This window comes from Pipistrellus kuhlii, unplaced genomic scaffold, assembly GCF_014108245.1.
Source record: "Pipistrellus kuhlii isolate mPipKuh1 unplaced genomic scaffold, mPipKuh1.p scaffold_m20_p_5, whole genome shotgun sequence".
Classification (NCBI taxonomy): domain Eukaryota; kingdom Metazoa; phylum Chordata; class Mammalia; order Chiroptera; family Vespertilionidae; genus Pipistrellus; species Pipistrellus kuhlii.
In genome coordinates, this window is record NW_023425551.1 from 63,025,291 (window position 1) to 63,040,387 (window position 15,097).

The 15,097-nt window shown below is 41.6% G+C and overlaps 2 protein-coding genes and 1 pseudogene across 10 annotated transcripts in view; 1 reads left to right on the forward strand and 2 right to left on the reverse strand.

The window, feature by feature from the left end:
• Nucleotides 1-1,352, reverse strand: part of ZNF451 (zinc finger protein 451) — an 85,756-nt gene extending 84,404 nt beyond the window's left edge. For 4 of the 7 annotated variants that reach the window (XR_004983923.2, XR_004983922.2, XM_045572680.1 and 1 more), the window contains exons 1-2: nt 1,061-1,343; nt 482-565 (exon numbers count right to left, since the gene is read on the reverse strand). Coding sequence is in view for 5 of the 7 variants with exons in the window: in XM_045572680.1 (XP_045428636.1) it covers nt 482-565; nt 1,061-1,081 (105 nt within the window). In the remaining 2 variants the exon portion in view is untranslated. Of the gene's footprint in view, nt 1-481; nt 566-1,060 lie in introns of all 7 variants that reach the window. The other 3 variants (XM_036415480.2, XM_036415485.2, XM_036415482.2) reach the window with 3 other exon arrangements.
• Nucleotides 1,353-4,667: 3,315 nt separating this feature from the next.
• LOC118705996 lies at nt 4,668-13,381 on the forward strand (annotated as a pseudogene).
• Nucleotides 7,548-15,097, reverse strand: part of BEND6 (BEN domain containing 6) — a 54,341-nt gene continuing 46,791 nt past the window's right edge. For all 3 annotated transcript variants that reach the window (XM_036415488.2, XM_036415487.2, XM_036415486.2), the window contains one exon: nt 7,548-8,756. The gene's annotated coding sequence lies outside the window, so the exon portion shown is untranslated. The remainder of the gene's footprint in view (nt 8,757-15,097) is intronic.

The following is a 15,097-nucleotide window of genomic DNA, read 5'->3' on the forward strand; positions in this document are numbered from 1 at the left end:
ATGATCAACCGTACTGTGCTGTAATATCGTGACCTCAGAGATTTGTGACACCTACAAGCTAGCTGCCTCCATGTTACGAGCTCAAGTATTGAGTTCTTATAACCCTCCTTGTTTTCTACATCCTGCCCCTTCTCCCTCACCGGTGTGTCTCCTCTTGGGAGATCCTCCTGACCCATTTCAATACAGTCTTAAGAGACCAGAGCTTTGCCTCGCCACAGTATAAAATGGCCCTCCTCTGGAAGGCCGGAGAAGAGTGATTAAGGGCACAACACGTCCTCTGGCCCACAGTCTTTGTGATGACCACCGTGGCTGCTCAGAGAACTCTTTGGTCCGTTTCCTAACGCCCTGCTCCACACTGTCTAGTACCCATCAGACATGCACACACATTTGTTGTTTGATGCATGAGCAGGTGAGGTGTAGTCCCATAACCGCTTACCACGCAGTCTTTGACTCTGAAAAACCCAGAAATGTTGCTACTTACACTCACAAACTGAATGTCATCTTCGTTTTCATCCGTTGTGGACTCAGATGCCCCAGGCCCAGCTGGAGGGACAGATCCTATTATCTACAAAAATAAGCCAAAACACGCTTATCTATACAGCCGTGGACGAGCGGGAAGAGATTTCCCCAAAAAGGAACGAAAAAGGAAGAGCTTCCAAAGAAACTTAAAGGGCACAATTCCACGCAAAACCCCGACTAAGCACAGAACTCCATGGAGTCGGATCATGCATCCTGCATACGTGGAGTGGCAGGGACCCGAGGGCGGAAAAGCCAACCGCGGGCCCCTTCGGAGGCCCCTTCGGCTCCGGAGCGAGGGCTGCAGGCTCCCCGCTGAGGAGCAGGCCCGTCGGCGGAGCAGCAGCCACAACAAGGAGCTCGGGGCCCGGCCGGGGGCCGGGGCGGCCATTGTTGCCGCTGGTTCCTGGCTCAGACCTGCAACAACCCCGAACGCCTGCTCGGCCGAGCCGCCGAGGGCATCGCCCCGCACCAGGCCTCGGCCAACAAAACACAAAACCCTTCGCGGTCCCCCCCCTCTTTCCCCTCCCCGCCACCCACTCACCTCCGGCCCGGGGTCTCCCATTTCTCCGACGGCCTCACTGACAGCACCACCGCTGCTGCTGCCCCCGTGGCCGCCGCTGTGGCTGTTGTCCCTGCCGCCGACACCGCCACCGCCACCGCGACCTCCCTTCCCGCCCAACCCCGCTCGGCGCCGCCGTGACCCGCCCCTGCGTGAGCGCCGACGCCGCCGACGCCGCGGGGCAGAAAGAGATGCAAAACCGCTTCCGAAGGAGGAGCGGCCAGCCCTCGGGCCCGCTATCCTCCCGACGAGCCTCTTTACCACAATCCCGACCTTCCGTCCGCCGCACCGCACGGGACGCTGGGAGTTGTAGTTCTCTCGTCGCACCCGAGGACAAGGAGCTTCGTTGGAAAAGAGCGGAAAAGGGGCCTCAAGGCGGCACGGCGCATGCGCCTCCCCGCGGTGACGTCACAGCAGTTCCACCGAGCGGTGGGTGGGCTCGGTTCCTAGTGGGTTCAGATGTGAAAGGAGGCTTCGAGTTGGGTTTTGTTTGCATGGTTGTGGAAGGGAAGGCCGCTGAAAGGTGGGGACGGGGACTAATTTCTGAGTGTTTCTCTTTTTTTGCAAAAGGCACGTGGAGCTTTAGCAGAAGCCTGAGATCAGGAAAGGAATCTGATGTATTTGTTCGTCATTCAAGGGCTGGCTCCCCAGCATGTAATACAACCTGGGAAGAAAATTGAGGACTAGTGCTCCAGTCTCCAGGTTAGCTTGAAGGAAACGGGCAAAGCTAGAGAGCCCAGAGCCCAATAGGACAGGAAGCTGAGGCCTAGCTAACCTGATCACTAAGCCCCAGACCACGCTTTTAAAATGTACTTTTAAAAGGTGTTCGTGCCCTGGCCGGTGTGGTTAGAGCTTCGGCCCAAGAACCTAAGTGAGGGTCGCCCAGTTGGATTCCTGGAGAAAGTCATGTACGTTGGTTGCAGGCGCCTGTGGGAAGCAACCAATCCATGTGTCTCTCTCACATAAATGTTTTTCTCTCTCTCCCCTCCTCCCTTCCACTCTAAAAGCAATGGAAAAATATCCTTAGGTGAGGATTAAGCTACACACACACACACGCACATATATATAGTAAGGTGACCAGACGTCCCGCTTTTGGCGGGGCAGTCCCAATTTTTAACAATTTGTCCCGCGTTGCGCGGTGTTTTAAAAAAGTCCCGATTTTTGGAAAGAATGCATGACAAGCTAGGGAATGGCGGGAGAACGAGAAGGGAATATACGGTTTTCAGCGGCCATGTGGCTATTTAGCCAGGATATGAGTTTCATATTATTTTTATTAATTTTATAACGTTAAACTTTAATAATAACAAATAATTGTTGAGAACTGATTATCGAGAACTGCTTATCAAAGTTCGCATTGTTGATCAGTTGTTAGAATTGTGGAATACACGTTGTCCTTACCAGGAACTAATGCTGCGACTGAACGCGTTTTTTCTACGGTAAATAAAGTGTGGACATCAAAAAAATCACAATTAAGTGTTGAGACTTTGAAAGCCATTTTATGTGTGAAATATAATTTAACAAATTCTTGTGAAAAATTTCATGACCTTTTAAACAAGGACAGCAATCTACTAAAAAAAAAATCACTTAAATGAGAAATATGCTAAAGAATAAAATAATACTATACATAATTTTAATTCATTATATTTGTAAATTGTACTTATGTTGAAATTTTAAAAAAATATATTACAATACTATTTTTGCGTTCTATGAAAATTTTTGTTGCTCCATATAGACCAAATTTTTAATCAAGGACCGCCCACCACCACCCCCACCACCCCCACCACCACCACCACCACCACCACCACACACACACACACACACACACACACACACACACCCGCCCCGCCCCGGTCAATGGGGTCCTGCTTTACCAATGTTAAAATTTGGTCATTTTACCTTAATCCATCACCAATGAATTTCATGTAACCCACCTATGTTCTTCCATTGATTGCAATGTATAAATAGAAATGTAACCCACCATTCTTCAGAGCATTATCTCAATCCATTGAGGTTCTGCTTCCCAGCATATGTCGACAGTTTGGCTCAAATAAACTCACTAAAATTCTTTACAGGTTTCAATGGTGTTTTTCGTTAACACAGCCCAGACCCATTGGTTGTTTGGTTACAATATCAGGGGTTCTAACAGCTTTTCTTATGGGTCTACTTTACCAGGAAACATATAATAATACTTACCTTAGATGTAGTTTTGCCATGCTATATATATATGTATGTTCTCATTGTTTTCGTTTTCTTTTGGGATAATTTTACACACACATGCAGTTGTAAAAAAAAAAAAAAATAGTACAGAGGTCCCAGCTAGTTTTGCTCAGTGGTTAGAGAATTGGCCTGCAGACTGAAAGGTCCCAGGTTCAATTCTGGGCAAGGGCACATGCCTAGGTTGCAGGATTGAGCCCCAGTGGGGGGCATGCAGGAGGCAGCCGATCAATGATTCTCTCTCATCATTGATGTTTCTATCTCTCTCTCCTCTGCCTTTCTCTCTGAAATTAATAAAAATATATATTTTTAAATAGTACAGAGTACTTCTGTTATAATAACAAGAGGACCTGCTCCTAAGTGAAACTGGTTAAAATTGCATTAAAAAATATTTAAAACATATAGAAGTGGTACTAAGCCCAAGGACAAATAACAAATAAAATATCTATTCAAGAAAAATCAGAAAATTCTGCAACAAAGGCAAGAGTGTTTGAACCAAGACAACTTCCTATCACCCTGCTCCCAGCTCAAATCTTCAACCCTCTATTTGGAAACAAAAGTAAATATACAAAGCTGGATATACAAATCTCTGGATGCCAGAACACAAACAAAAGATTGCCATATTTAAAATAAAATTTAAATAAAGGCTTTTGAACTCAGCCGAATACAAGCTGATAGTATTAACTCAGAATTTACAATATAATTTTTTAGTCCTCAGAGTATCAACCAAACATATAACTATTTTTCCAACCTTAATTTTGTAGATTCCTCCTCTGTTTCTCAAAGCACACAGATCAAAACACATGTGTCACTCCTAACTATAGTTACATAAAACACCATCAAGATCGTAGTGTCCCGTTCATTTCTGTCAATGTAAAAGGAATTATGTTTCCTCAGGACCTAAAAATCCTCTCTTTAAATGGTTTCAGTACAAAAACAAACATGTGGCTCTTCACTTTCCAAAGCTACACCATTTACTCCTCACCACAGAGGAGGCCAAGTCAGCCCACAAATCCTCAGGTACTGTAGGAATGGGGAAGAAGGTCAAGGAAAAGGCCTTGTAAAAAGAATTTCTATACAATCCCCAGGAGAACAACAAACAACATTAACAACACAATGTTTAGGGAGGGGAAAATTTTTTATCTAAAGAACAAGTGATTTACAACGTTTACTCTGAACCTACTGGTAGAATGACTAAACACACACACACATTATACTGGCATTTGTTTTTAAAAAGTATGCACCTTCAACAACAAATCTCAACTCATCACAGAAATCAGAATGGTTTGGAATAGAAGTGATTTTAGCTACCTAAATTATCTCTTTAAACGTAAACTTCGTAATGATTTAAGTTTTTGGTGAAAATCATACCGAAATGTCTATAACTCTCTCGTACGTTTCCTAAAGCAATTACAAAGTATGCTGAAAGACTCGTTTGCGCTTGTATTTGTGCCAAATACAGGCTCCTAGGCATTGCCTTCAAATTCTGATTCAATATATCTGGAGTGGGGTCCAGGCTCCACCCCCAGCCCTGGTCCTGGTGTGCACGGAAGGCAACATAAATATATATGAATGCTTGACAACTGTCCCGAAGGGATCTTCATTATGAACATCAATTGTACTATTGAGGAGATAGAATAGGAGGGCTAGGTAATCAGGGATAGGACCAGGAAAGGGGGGTGGGAAGGCACGGGCTCGGAGTGGAGTGCTGCAGACAAGGGCAGAATGCAGTCTGCTGACTGTATCACAAGATAAACAAAAGGTCCTAGAACTAGACCCAGCTGGCAGGAGTTGCTAAGGAGGGGCGATGGGGGTGGTAACTAGACCTGCTGTAGGTAGGAATAGTGATGTCATCTTGTAGTGGCAGTCCTCAATCAGGTCCTTAAGCTTTAAAATGATTGGATATTGTGCGGGATTCTTTAAAGGATCAATCAGAAGCCAACAGAACACATATCTACCACTAGTCAAAGAAGCTTCAGTGTAACCCATTTTAGGCCCCTTTCCTGCTGCCCCTTTCAGCAACCAACTTGGACCACCACATTTTTGGTTTCATTATGCTGTAACATCATGGCCTCAGAGATTAGTGATACATTCAAACTATTACCGTATTTTTTGGACCATAAGACGCATTTTTCCCCCCAGAAGTGGGGGGAAAAAGTCCCTGCGTCTTATGGTCCAAATATAGCCTACACATATACTTAAAAAAAAAAGTTTTTTTACTTGCCCGGCTCTGTGTGGTCTCTGTGTGCTTGCCCGGCTCTAAAATGGTTCTAAATGCTACTGTTTACTTTACAGGGTTGATTACATGTGTTTATAACTGTGATGTTGGGTTTTAATGCACATAAAATATTTTAGGACACTATTTGTTTCAGAATCTTTTTTTCTTCATTTCCCTTCTCTAAAAACTGGTGCGTCTTATGGTCCGGAGCGTCTTATGGTCCGAAAAATACGGTATATCTGCCTTCATGTTATGAAGCTCAGGTTTGAGTTCTTACAACCCTTCTTGTTTTCAACATCCTTCTTCATCATTAGCTGTTCTTACTCCTTCACCTGTATGTCATCTCTTAGAAGATACTCTGTTGTTGTTGTTATTGTTAATCCTTACCTGAAGGTATTTTCTATTGATTTTCAGAAAGAGTCATCTGTCGACAAACACTTAGGTTATTTCTATGTCTTGGTTATTACAATATGAATAATGATGCAGTGAACCTAGGAATATCAATGTGTGTGTTTTTTTTAAGAAACTGATTCATTTCCTTCACATATATACACCGAAGTGGGATTGCTGTATCATGTGGTAGTTCTATTTGTAATTTTTTGAGGAACTTCCCATATTGTTTTCTATGATGGCTGTACCAGTTTACATTCCCATATGCAGTGCAGGGGGTTCCCTTGTCTCCACATTCTGGTCAGCACTGGTCATCTTTGGAATTTTTTATAATAGTCATCAGGTGTGAGGCAAACCTCATTGTGGTTTTGATTTGCAGATCCCTGATGATTAAAGATGTTGAGCAACTTTTCATATAACTGTTGGCCATTCGTTATGTCTTTAGCAAAATGTCTATTCAGGTGCTTTGCTTATTTTTTAAAAACATGTTTTTTATTGACAGAGAGAGAGAGAGAGAGATTGATGTGAGAGAAAAACATTGATTAGTTGCCTCTGTAGGTGCCCAACCACGGATCTAACCTGCAGCTTCGGTATGTGCCTTGACTGGGAATGAAACCTGCCACCTTTTGGTGTTCAGGACGATGCTCCAACCAGTTAAGCCACCCAGCCAGGCCTGTATTTTCGCATCTTAGTCCCATTTTTACTTTTTATTAATCTGGAACTCTTTATGAAATATGGTTTGAAATAGAAATATAACTTAATTTTCATTCACCAATTGTCTGTGCCATTTATTGAATAAACCTCCCTTTCTCTACTTTTTAAAGGTTCTACTTTAATCATGTTTTAAATTCTTATATATGTGAGTACATAATATGTACCTTACACATATATGAATATCAGTTGTTTTCTGGTCACTCTATCCAGTTTCATTAGTTTTCTTAATTTTAATTAATTTAAAACCAATATATGAAGCTGAATTAAAAACCACGCATATCTTCTATTATCTATAAAAATATCAATATATCTCAGATTCCTTTAAAGAAGGACCATTGACATTTCAGTTGAATAATATAGTTATGTTTTGCAAAGGAAAATTTATTTACACTTAGTAGGCAAAACTTATGTTACAAAATATTTTTTAAGGAAATAACATAGATAATATAAGGACATTGTATAAATATCCTACACAGAATGAATATTTACTATGGATATTCTGTTTAATCTGCATAGCAGGCTCTTTATTTTTTATTTTATTTTAAAAAATATATTTTTTTAAATTTCAGAGATGAGAGAGAGAGAGAGAGAGAGAGAGAGAGAGAGAGAGAGAGGTCAGTGAGAGAGAGAGAGAGAGAGAGAATCACTGATTGGCTGCCTCCTGCACACCCCACACTGGGGATCCAGCACGAAATCCAGCCATGTGCCCTGACCAGGAATCAAACCATGACCTCCTGGTTCATAGGTCTACGCTCAACCATTGAGCCACACAGGCCGGGCATCAGGGCTCTTTAGAGGACAAACCAGCTAGAGCCACACAGCCCAACTGTAATGGTAGTGCCTCAATGTGTGGGTAAAGAAGCCATCAACCTAGCAAGGGATTCATCCCCCTCCTCCCTGGGCTTTATACATTGATAAGAAACAAGCAAATACTTTTTATGTTTTCAATGGGATTTGTTTATTTTTAAATAAAAGTAGCAAATGTTGACATAAGTTATTTCCTTAGGAATTTTGTACAACCACAAAGTTATCAAGCAACATTTATGGAATGTTCCCTGGGTCTTCAGTGCCGAACTGTCTATTATATGCATCGTTTTTCACAAGTTTATGCATAACCTTGTGTACCAGAGAAGCATGGCATGGCGGTGCAGAGCTGTTATCTAACAACCTATCTTTCAATCACTTACAAAATGGTATTTTTATTTTTGTGTGGTTATTATCAACCCCATATGACTTTGTTTAATTACTTTTTTCCTGATGTTATGAAAACAAACCAGTTAAAATTAAGCAATGCACTATAACCAAATACATAGGATATTGTACCTTACATAGGCTGTTTTAGATGACATTGGTGTTTTATATTGCATATCTGTATTTATAGTTCTGGGCAATAAAAAGTTAGAGGCATGTAAACAAACATAAAATATTTTTCTGAAAGTCGATGCATTGTTTAACAATTACAAATTTCTGGGTTTATTTCCTTTTTAGGAATACAATGAGACAGTTTCATATTAAAATAAAAGATCTTGCTGCTCTCATTTTTAAAAATTTCTATCCTATATATTTTAAGTAACAGAATTATCTTGTAATTTTATTGCTCAAACACTATGACTCGGTTCGATAGACTTATCAGAATTTAGGCTGACTGTGCTGCTCTCCTATTTGTGAACACGGATTATTTCCCTGTACTTTTCCACTCATGTACTCATGCTAAAGATCCAAAAACTAACATGGAGAGTCACTGGTAATAATAAATGTACAGCGATTGATGATGGTATTGACAAATTTTAAAGGTTGACGTTTTTGTTATGATAAAAGTTCTGACTATCCTGTTAAGCTAGCTGTACAGAGAAACATTTTGGGACAGAAAAATGCAAGAAACCATAATGCATGCTTATTTAACTGCTAGAAATTCTCTAGTTTGATGCATCGTGGATATTTAGGGTGGATTCTACATGCAGCTTTTTCAGCAAGCTTGTTGCTCCATCAGAGTCCATCAGAGTCCATCGATGTTACGGAAGTCTCATATCCTGTCCCTGGTTAGCTGTCACTCTTTGCTCACCAGAGATGTTGCAGATTGTCCAACAAAATCCAACATTATATTCAAAACTGGAGGTGCTTTATTTCAGATACCTATAGTACCTATAAAAGGCACATATAAAAAAACAGAGCAAATCTATTTTAGAATACTTACAGTATTTTAACAGTGGTATGAGTTGTTGTTTTTTAAATGTTTGTGTCTATTACAAATTTCGACTTAAATTTTTAATAAATATATATTTTAAATATTTATTGTTGAACATAAATAATTTTATTGTTGAAAATATTGCAGATATCTCCATTAAATTATTATTATTTTTTAAAAATAAATCTTTATTGTTCAGATTATTACAAATGTGATCCTCTTCCCCCCCTCCATTGCTCCCCTTCACCAGGTTCCCACCCCACCCTCTGTCCTTTCCCCACCCCCCATTGTCCTCATCCATAGGTGCACAGTTTTTGTTCAGTTTCTTCCCGCACCCTAACTCCCCTTTTCCCTGAGAATCGTCAGTCCACTCCCCTTCCTTACCTCTGATTCTATTATATTCACCAGTTAATATTGTTCATCAGATTTTTAAATTCCCTTGGTTTTTAGATTCACTTGTTTATAGCTACGTATTTGTTGATCATAATTTTTATCTTTATCTTCTTCCTCTTCCTAAATAACCTCCTTCAGCAATTCATATAATTCTGGTTTGGTGGTGATGAACTCTTTTAGCTTTTTTTTATTTGTGAAGCTCTTTATCTGTCCTTTGATTCTGAGTGATAGCTTTGCTGGGTAGATTATTTTTGGCTGTAGGTTCTTGTTATTCATCACCTTGAATATTTCTTGCCATTCCCGTCTGGCCTGCATGGTTTCTGTTGAAAAATCAGCTGACAATCTTATGGGTGCTCCTTTATAGGTCACTACCTGCTTTTCTCTTGCTGCTTTTAATATTCTTTGTCTTTTGCTCTTGGAATTTTAATTATGATATGTCTTGGTGTGGTCCTCCTTGGATTCCTTTTGTTTGGGGTTCTGAGGGCTTCCTGGACTTGTAAGTCTATTTCTTTCCCCAGGTGGGGGAAGTTTTCTGTCACTATTTCTTCTAGTACTCTTTCGGTATCTTGCTCTCTCTCTTCTGGAATCCCCATAATTCTGATGTTGGTTCGCTTGAAATTGTCCCAGAGGTTTCTTACACTATCTTCAACTTTCTGGATTATCTTATCTTCTCCCTTCTGCAGAGGAGTGTCCTCTGGCTCTTTGTGTTCTAAATTTTTGTCTTGATTCTTGCGATCTTCCAGTCTGTTTTTAGGACTTTGTATAATATTTTTTATTTCAGACAATGTTTTCTTCATTTCTTGTTGATCCCTTATTATTTCTAGTTGCTCCCTTTTCATATCCTCATAGGTCTCATTTATTTTATCGGCCTTTTTTAGGATATTGTTGAATAACCTTATAACTGTAGTTTTGAATTCAATGTCCAATCTTTTCTTTTCCTCCATCTCCTTCCTTTGTATCCTTCTTCTTGTCTGCATTTTAGTTGTTTCCCTGATTTGATGGAATAGCTTTGTGTGCTAGGTGTTCTGGTAGAGCCCAGTAGCACAGCCTTCCCAGTTACCTGCAGTGGACAGTCTTGGTGTAGCCCTTTGTGGGCTGTGTGTGCAGTCTTGTTGATAAGCCTTGCTTATTGTTGGTATCACTGGGAAGCGTTCCATTAAATTATTTTTAAATATATATTTTTAATGATTTCAGAGAAGAAGGGAGAGGGAGAGAGATAGAAACATCAATGATGAGAAAGAATCACTGATCGGCTGCCTCCTGCTCGTCCCCTACTGGGGATTGAGCCCACAACCCAGGCATGTGCCCTGATAGAGGGAACTGAACTATGACCTGATTCATAGGTCGATGCTCAACCACTGAGCCATGTCACTGGGCTAAAGTGATATTTTTTTTTAATATACATTTTATTGATTTTTTACAGAGAGGAAGCGAAAGGGATAGAGAGTTAGAAACATTGATGAGAGAGAATCATCCATCAACTGCCTCTTACACACCCCCTACTGGGGATGTGCCTGCAACCAAGGTACATGTCCTTGACTGGGAATCGAACCTAGAGTCTGCAGGCCGACGCTCTATCCACTGAGCCAAACCAGTTTCGGCTAAAGTGATAATTTTTAATTAGAACTATTACTACTGAGGTGACTTAGAAATTCTTTTATGACTTAATCAGAGGAATTCCAGCATAGATAACAGTTGAAATATTTAACATATATTTTAATTTCAAATGGCTTTTAAGAAACTTTTTATTAGGTAAAATTCCAAGCACACAAAATAAAATGAACCATCCCCACATATCCATCAAACATCTTTAAAAAAAGTATCAAAAATTCTGTCATTCTTCACTAACACTTATTATTTTTTATTGCTAAAATATCACTTAGTTGTAAAAACAACTCTTTAGTAACATTTATTGATTATATAAATATTAAGCAGTTTTCCAAATATGCTTTATCTCTCAAAACTCAAGAAAACCAAATGACCTAGGTCAGAGGCAGAATTACTATGAAGCTAATAATGCTTAATTGCATGAGTATCTTCCAAAAAAGGGGCCCTAGTTATAGCCTCACATGTTTATGTTTTTGATAAATTTGCCAAAATTAGATATTTCAACCTTAATTAGTTAAGACCATGGTCTCTTCATTTCAACTGTCCCTCATTCTTTTTTTGTCCTGTAATTGAAACAATGGAGTGTCCGTGGCCATTCCTGAGATTTTGTTAAGGGTTGACTGGAGAATATATTTTTGCTTTGCAGTCTCTTCCATGTATAGTTAGTTATGTTATTGCTGGTCATTCCTTTTTGCATTGTCTTCTTGGAATGCTCTGAATGTGATCAATTCAAAGGATATTTAAGAGCACTCCATAGAAAACTAGAAGTGCCCTGAAATTTTATAGCTCAGATATCAAAGAAACCTGAAACACTGATTGGCTGCCTCCACTGGGGATTGAGCCCACAACCTGGGCATGTGCTCTGACTGGGAATCGAACTGCCGATCTCTTGGTGCATGGGATGATGCTCAACCAACTGAGCTACACCAGCCAGGTGAGATGTTTAACTTTTAACCACTATGTAGTGTTCATGATTTATTTATTTGAAAATAATATATGCAGTTATAACTGATTGTGCACTCATAATTTTTGTGTCCAGAGTCTCTAAGATTCCACAAATTCTGGATCCATCCTTGAGGTAGGTAAGTTCAGAGACATCTAGTGGCTTTCCAAAAGCTGTACATTTATTGAGAGGAGGAGCAGGCTTCAATCCCAGACTTTCTGGCCCAAACACACTTACCGGTACTTTAATTTCTTGGTTAGGCTGTGGCACAGTTGTTTGGTCAAATACCAGTCTAGATTTTACTGCGAAGGTTTTGTGTGTGTGTGTGTGTGTGTGTGTGTGTTTTAAATGAGATTAACATTTAAATCAGTAAATTTTCAGTAAAGCAGAATACCCTTCATAATGTGGGTGGTCTCATCCAATCAGTTGAAGGCTTTAAGAAAAACAAAACAAAAACCTAAGGTCCTCTAAGGAAGGAGCAATTCTGTCGCCAGACTATCTTTGGACTCAATACCACAGCATCAACTCTAATCTGGGTTTCCAGACTGCCCTGCAGATTCCAAACTTCCCAGTTCCCATAACTGTGCATGCCAATTCCTTAAAATAAATGTATCTTTATCAACAACCTATTGGGTTCTGTTTCTCTGGGGATGCTCTGAATCTGGTCAAAGAACTGCACGGCGAATACATAAGAAAAGCAAAGAACCACCTTTAGCCAAGTATGGAGAGTCTGCTGCGAGAGCTCCGTAGCTGGTGCAAGAGCAGCGTGCCCACTGGAAGCACATGTGCCCCTGCACTGCCCGTGAGCTCCTAGAGACCTGGCAGGGGTACCTGGAACAGCTGGGGCTTGTGGCCACCTACTTCATGGGGATTCTGAGAGCAAAGGGCACCCGTGCCCACTGGAACGCCAGGCTCAGTTTGGGCCTCGGGAGCTCATTTATGTGCCAACCAAGAGCTGCTTTCCTGCCTTGAAGGGGGCCACAGGGCACGGGGGCTGGAGGGTTTCTGCCCCCACGTGGCACTCTACACCCAATACGCTGCCAATACAGAGGGGTCTTGGACCACCTTCCAAGAGCAACTAAGGAAAAGCAAGCATTTCTGGAGTCCGTGTGGCTTCAGGAAGGCCGCCCTGGGTTTGGAAGCCTTCAGCTTTAGGACCTGCTCCTTCTAGCCCTTGGAGGCTCCAGCAATATGAGAATCTTGCTGTTGGTTTGGCAGAAAACCAAGTACCAGCAGCCCTGAGCACTAACGTCACACACGGGCTGCTGGGCCAAAAAGCAGACCACCCAGCCAGTGCACACCATTGGGCAGAACGGAGGAATTGGGCAAGCTCTCCTCCGGCGTGTCCAGGCTCTGCTCAGCGGACGCCAGGCAAAGGGCCTTACCTCACCTTGCTGGTTCCTGAGCCAGGACTGACTGTGGGTGGTGCCTCCCCAGGGAGAGCCTTCCCCGGATGTTCTTTCTCTTCTCTGACTTGCTCCTCGACCCGCACTGCATCTGCTGCAGGGTGGCACCTCCACTTGCCAGGCCCTCTACCAATGGCCCAGTGTCGGCTCCACAGGGCCTTGGGCCGCTCATGAGGGTTGTGGTGGGCTGCTCAGCCAGTGCTCTCCCAGGGAGTGAGCTGCTGCTTCTCTCCACACACCAGGAGGAGCCATTTTGCTGCTACCACAGTCTGACTTTGGCCGTCAGCAGCAGAAAGAATGAGAAGAATCCTACAAATTCCAGAACCCAGGATACTTCAGGGATAGGAGTACAAAGCAACCTTTGGTGCTAAATAAAACACAGAGCCCTTCATGGTTTGAGAAGGGCATTTTGTGCTTGCCTGGGCCTGAACCACACCGGGTTATCCGGCCAGCTCTTCAGGGTCAGGAAACCAGGTCTGACCCAATTGAACCTCCACTGAACCGGTCCCTCCTGCGCAGATGAGGGCATTTGGGACTGATAAGCTCCATGCTGTGTCTACGGCCAGTCGTTTATCAAGGTCGCAGCTTTGCAAACATGGCCATTTTTTATGTTGTATATGGTTTCTATGATTTATTTGCCCCCTGGATTTTAGTAAAGTGTTGTGTATGTTTTTAAAAGTTCCCACTTCTCTCCCCATCCTCCCCAAAATAGAAATACAAAAAACTTTATACTAGTGTTGGCTCTCTAATAGCCTTGTCAATTCACTTAACCTTTTCAGGCTTTAGTTTCATTATCTTTAAAATAAGGAAAACATTTTAGACTAGGATTTTTCAACCTTGGCACAGTTGGTATTTTGGGCTGGGTAATTTTTTGATGTTCTATTGTTGGATGTTTAGCAGCATCCCTGGCTTCTGTCCACTAGATGTCAGTAGTATCACCCAGTGAATCAACCAAAAATATCTCCAGACATTTTTAAATATCCCCCAGTTGGAGGGGCAGGGGACAAAATCCCTTCAATCCAATTTCAGCACTGCTGTGTTAGGTCATCTTTAATTTATAATATACTAGAGGCCTGGTGCATGAAAATTTGTGCACAGGTGTGTGTGTGTGTGTGTGTGTGTGTGTGTGTGTGTGTGTTAAAACTGGGCAAAATAACCCAAAGCAGCATTGTATCCCAGACAATTGTTTGCAAAGGTAATAAGAAAGCAGGTATTATGACGACCAGACTAAAAATTGAAAACATTTTTTAGAATTAGCATCACTGTGCTAGCTTCTTTGCACAATAGAAATCCTTCCTCCTATTATTGTAATTGTTCCCCCTTCCCTTTCTCATAAACACCCCTTGCCTTCCCTCCTAATTGGAACACTATTTGGTTTCCTGCCCAAATCAGTGCTTTCCTAAGAGCTATTGTTTTAGATCTCAAAAAATGCTGTTGCCTCTCACTTTGGCCTAACAGCTGTCACAGGAATGTGAGAGAATAGACGATAAAGGGGGACAGATGTAATTTAGTGTTAATCCTCAAAGAACTAAGTGTTAGCTGGGAAATGGCTGCCCTTTCAAATCCAAGCCACCAATGGCAACCTTGAGCTCAGTACTGTGTGGAGGGCACAGTCAGCCACAGGACGCATCGGTGGGGGTTGCTAGGCTTCTTGAACAAACAGGAGTTCATATAAGTCTATGTGACTTTGAAGAATACTCCCTGTTAATAGTAATGCAAGGAAATTATTTTTCCAAAGAATACTTTTTAAGGGACAGTGGTTTACCTAAGTGTAGTCAGCCTTGGGGTTCCTGTTAGTTAAATGACCACTAGATGGTGCTAAACCTGACTAATGCATCAAGTATGGCTAAATACTGCCCTTCCCCACACAATTTCTCAGCCCTTTTTGAAATAATTTTGATTTGACTATATTTCAAATAAAAGATACCTGCCAATTAAAAAAAAACTT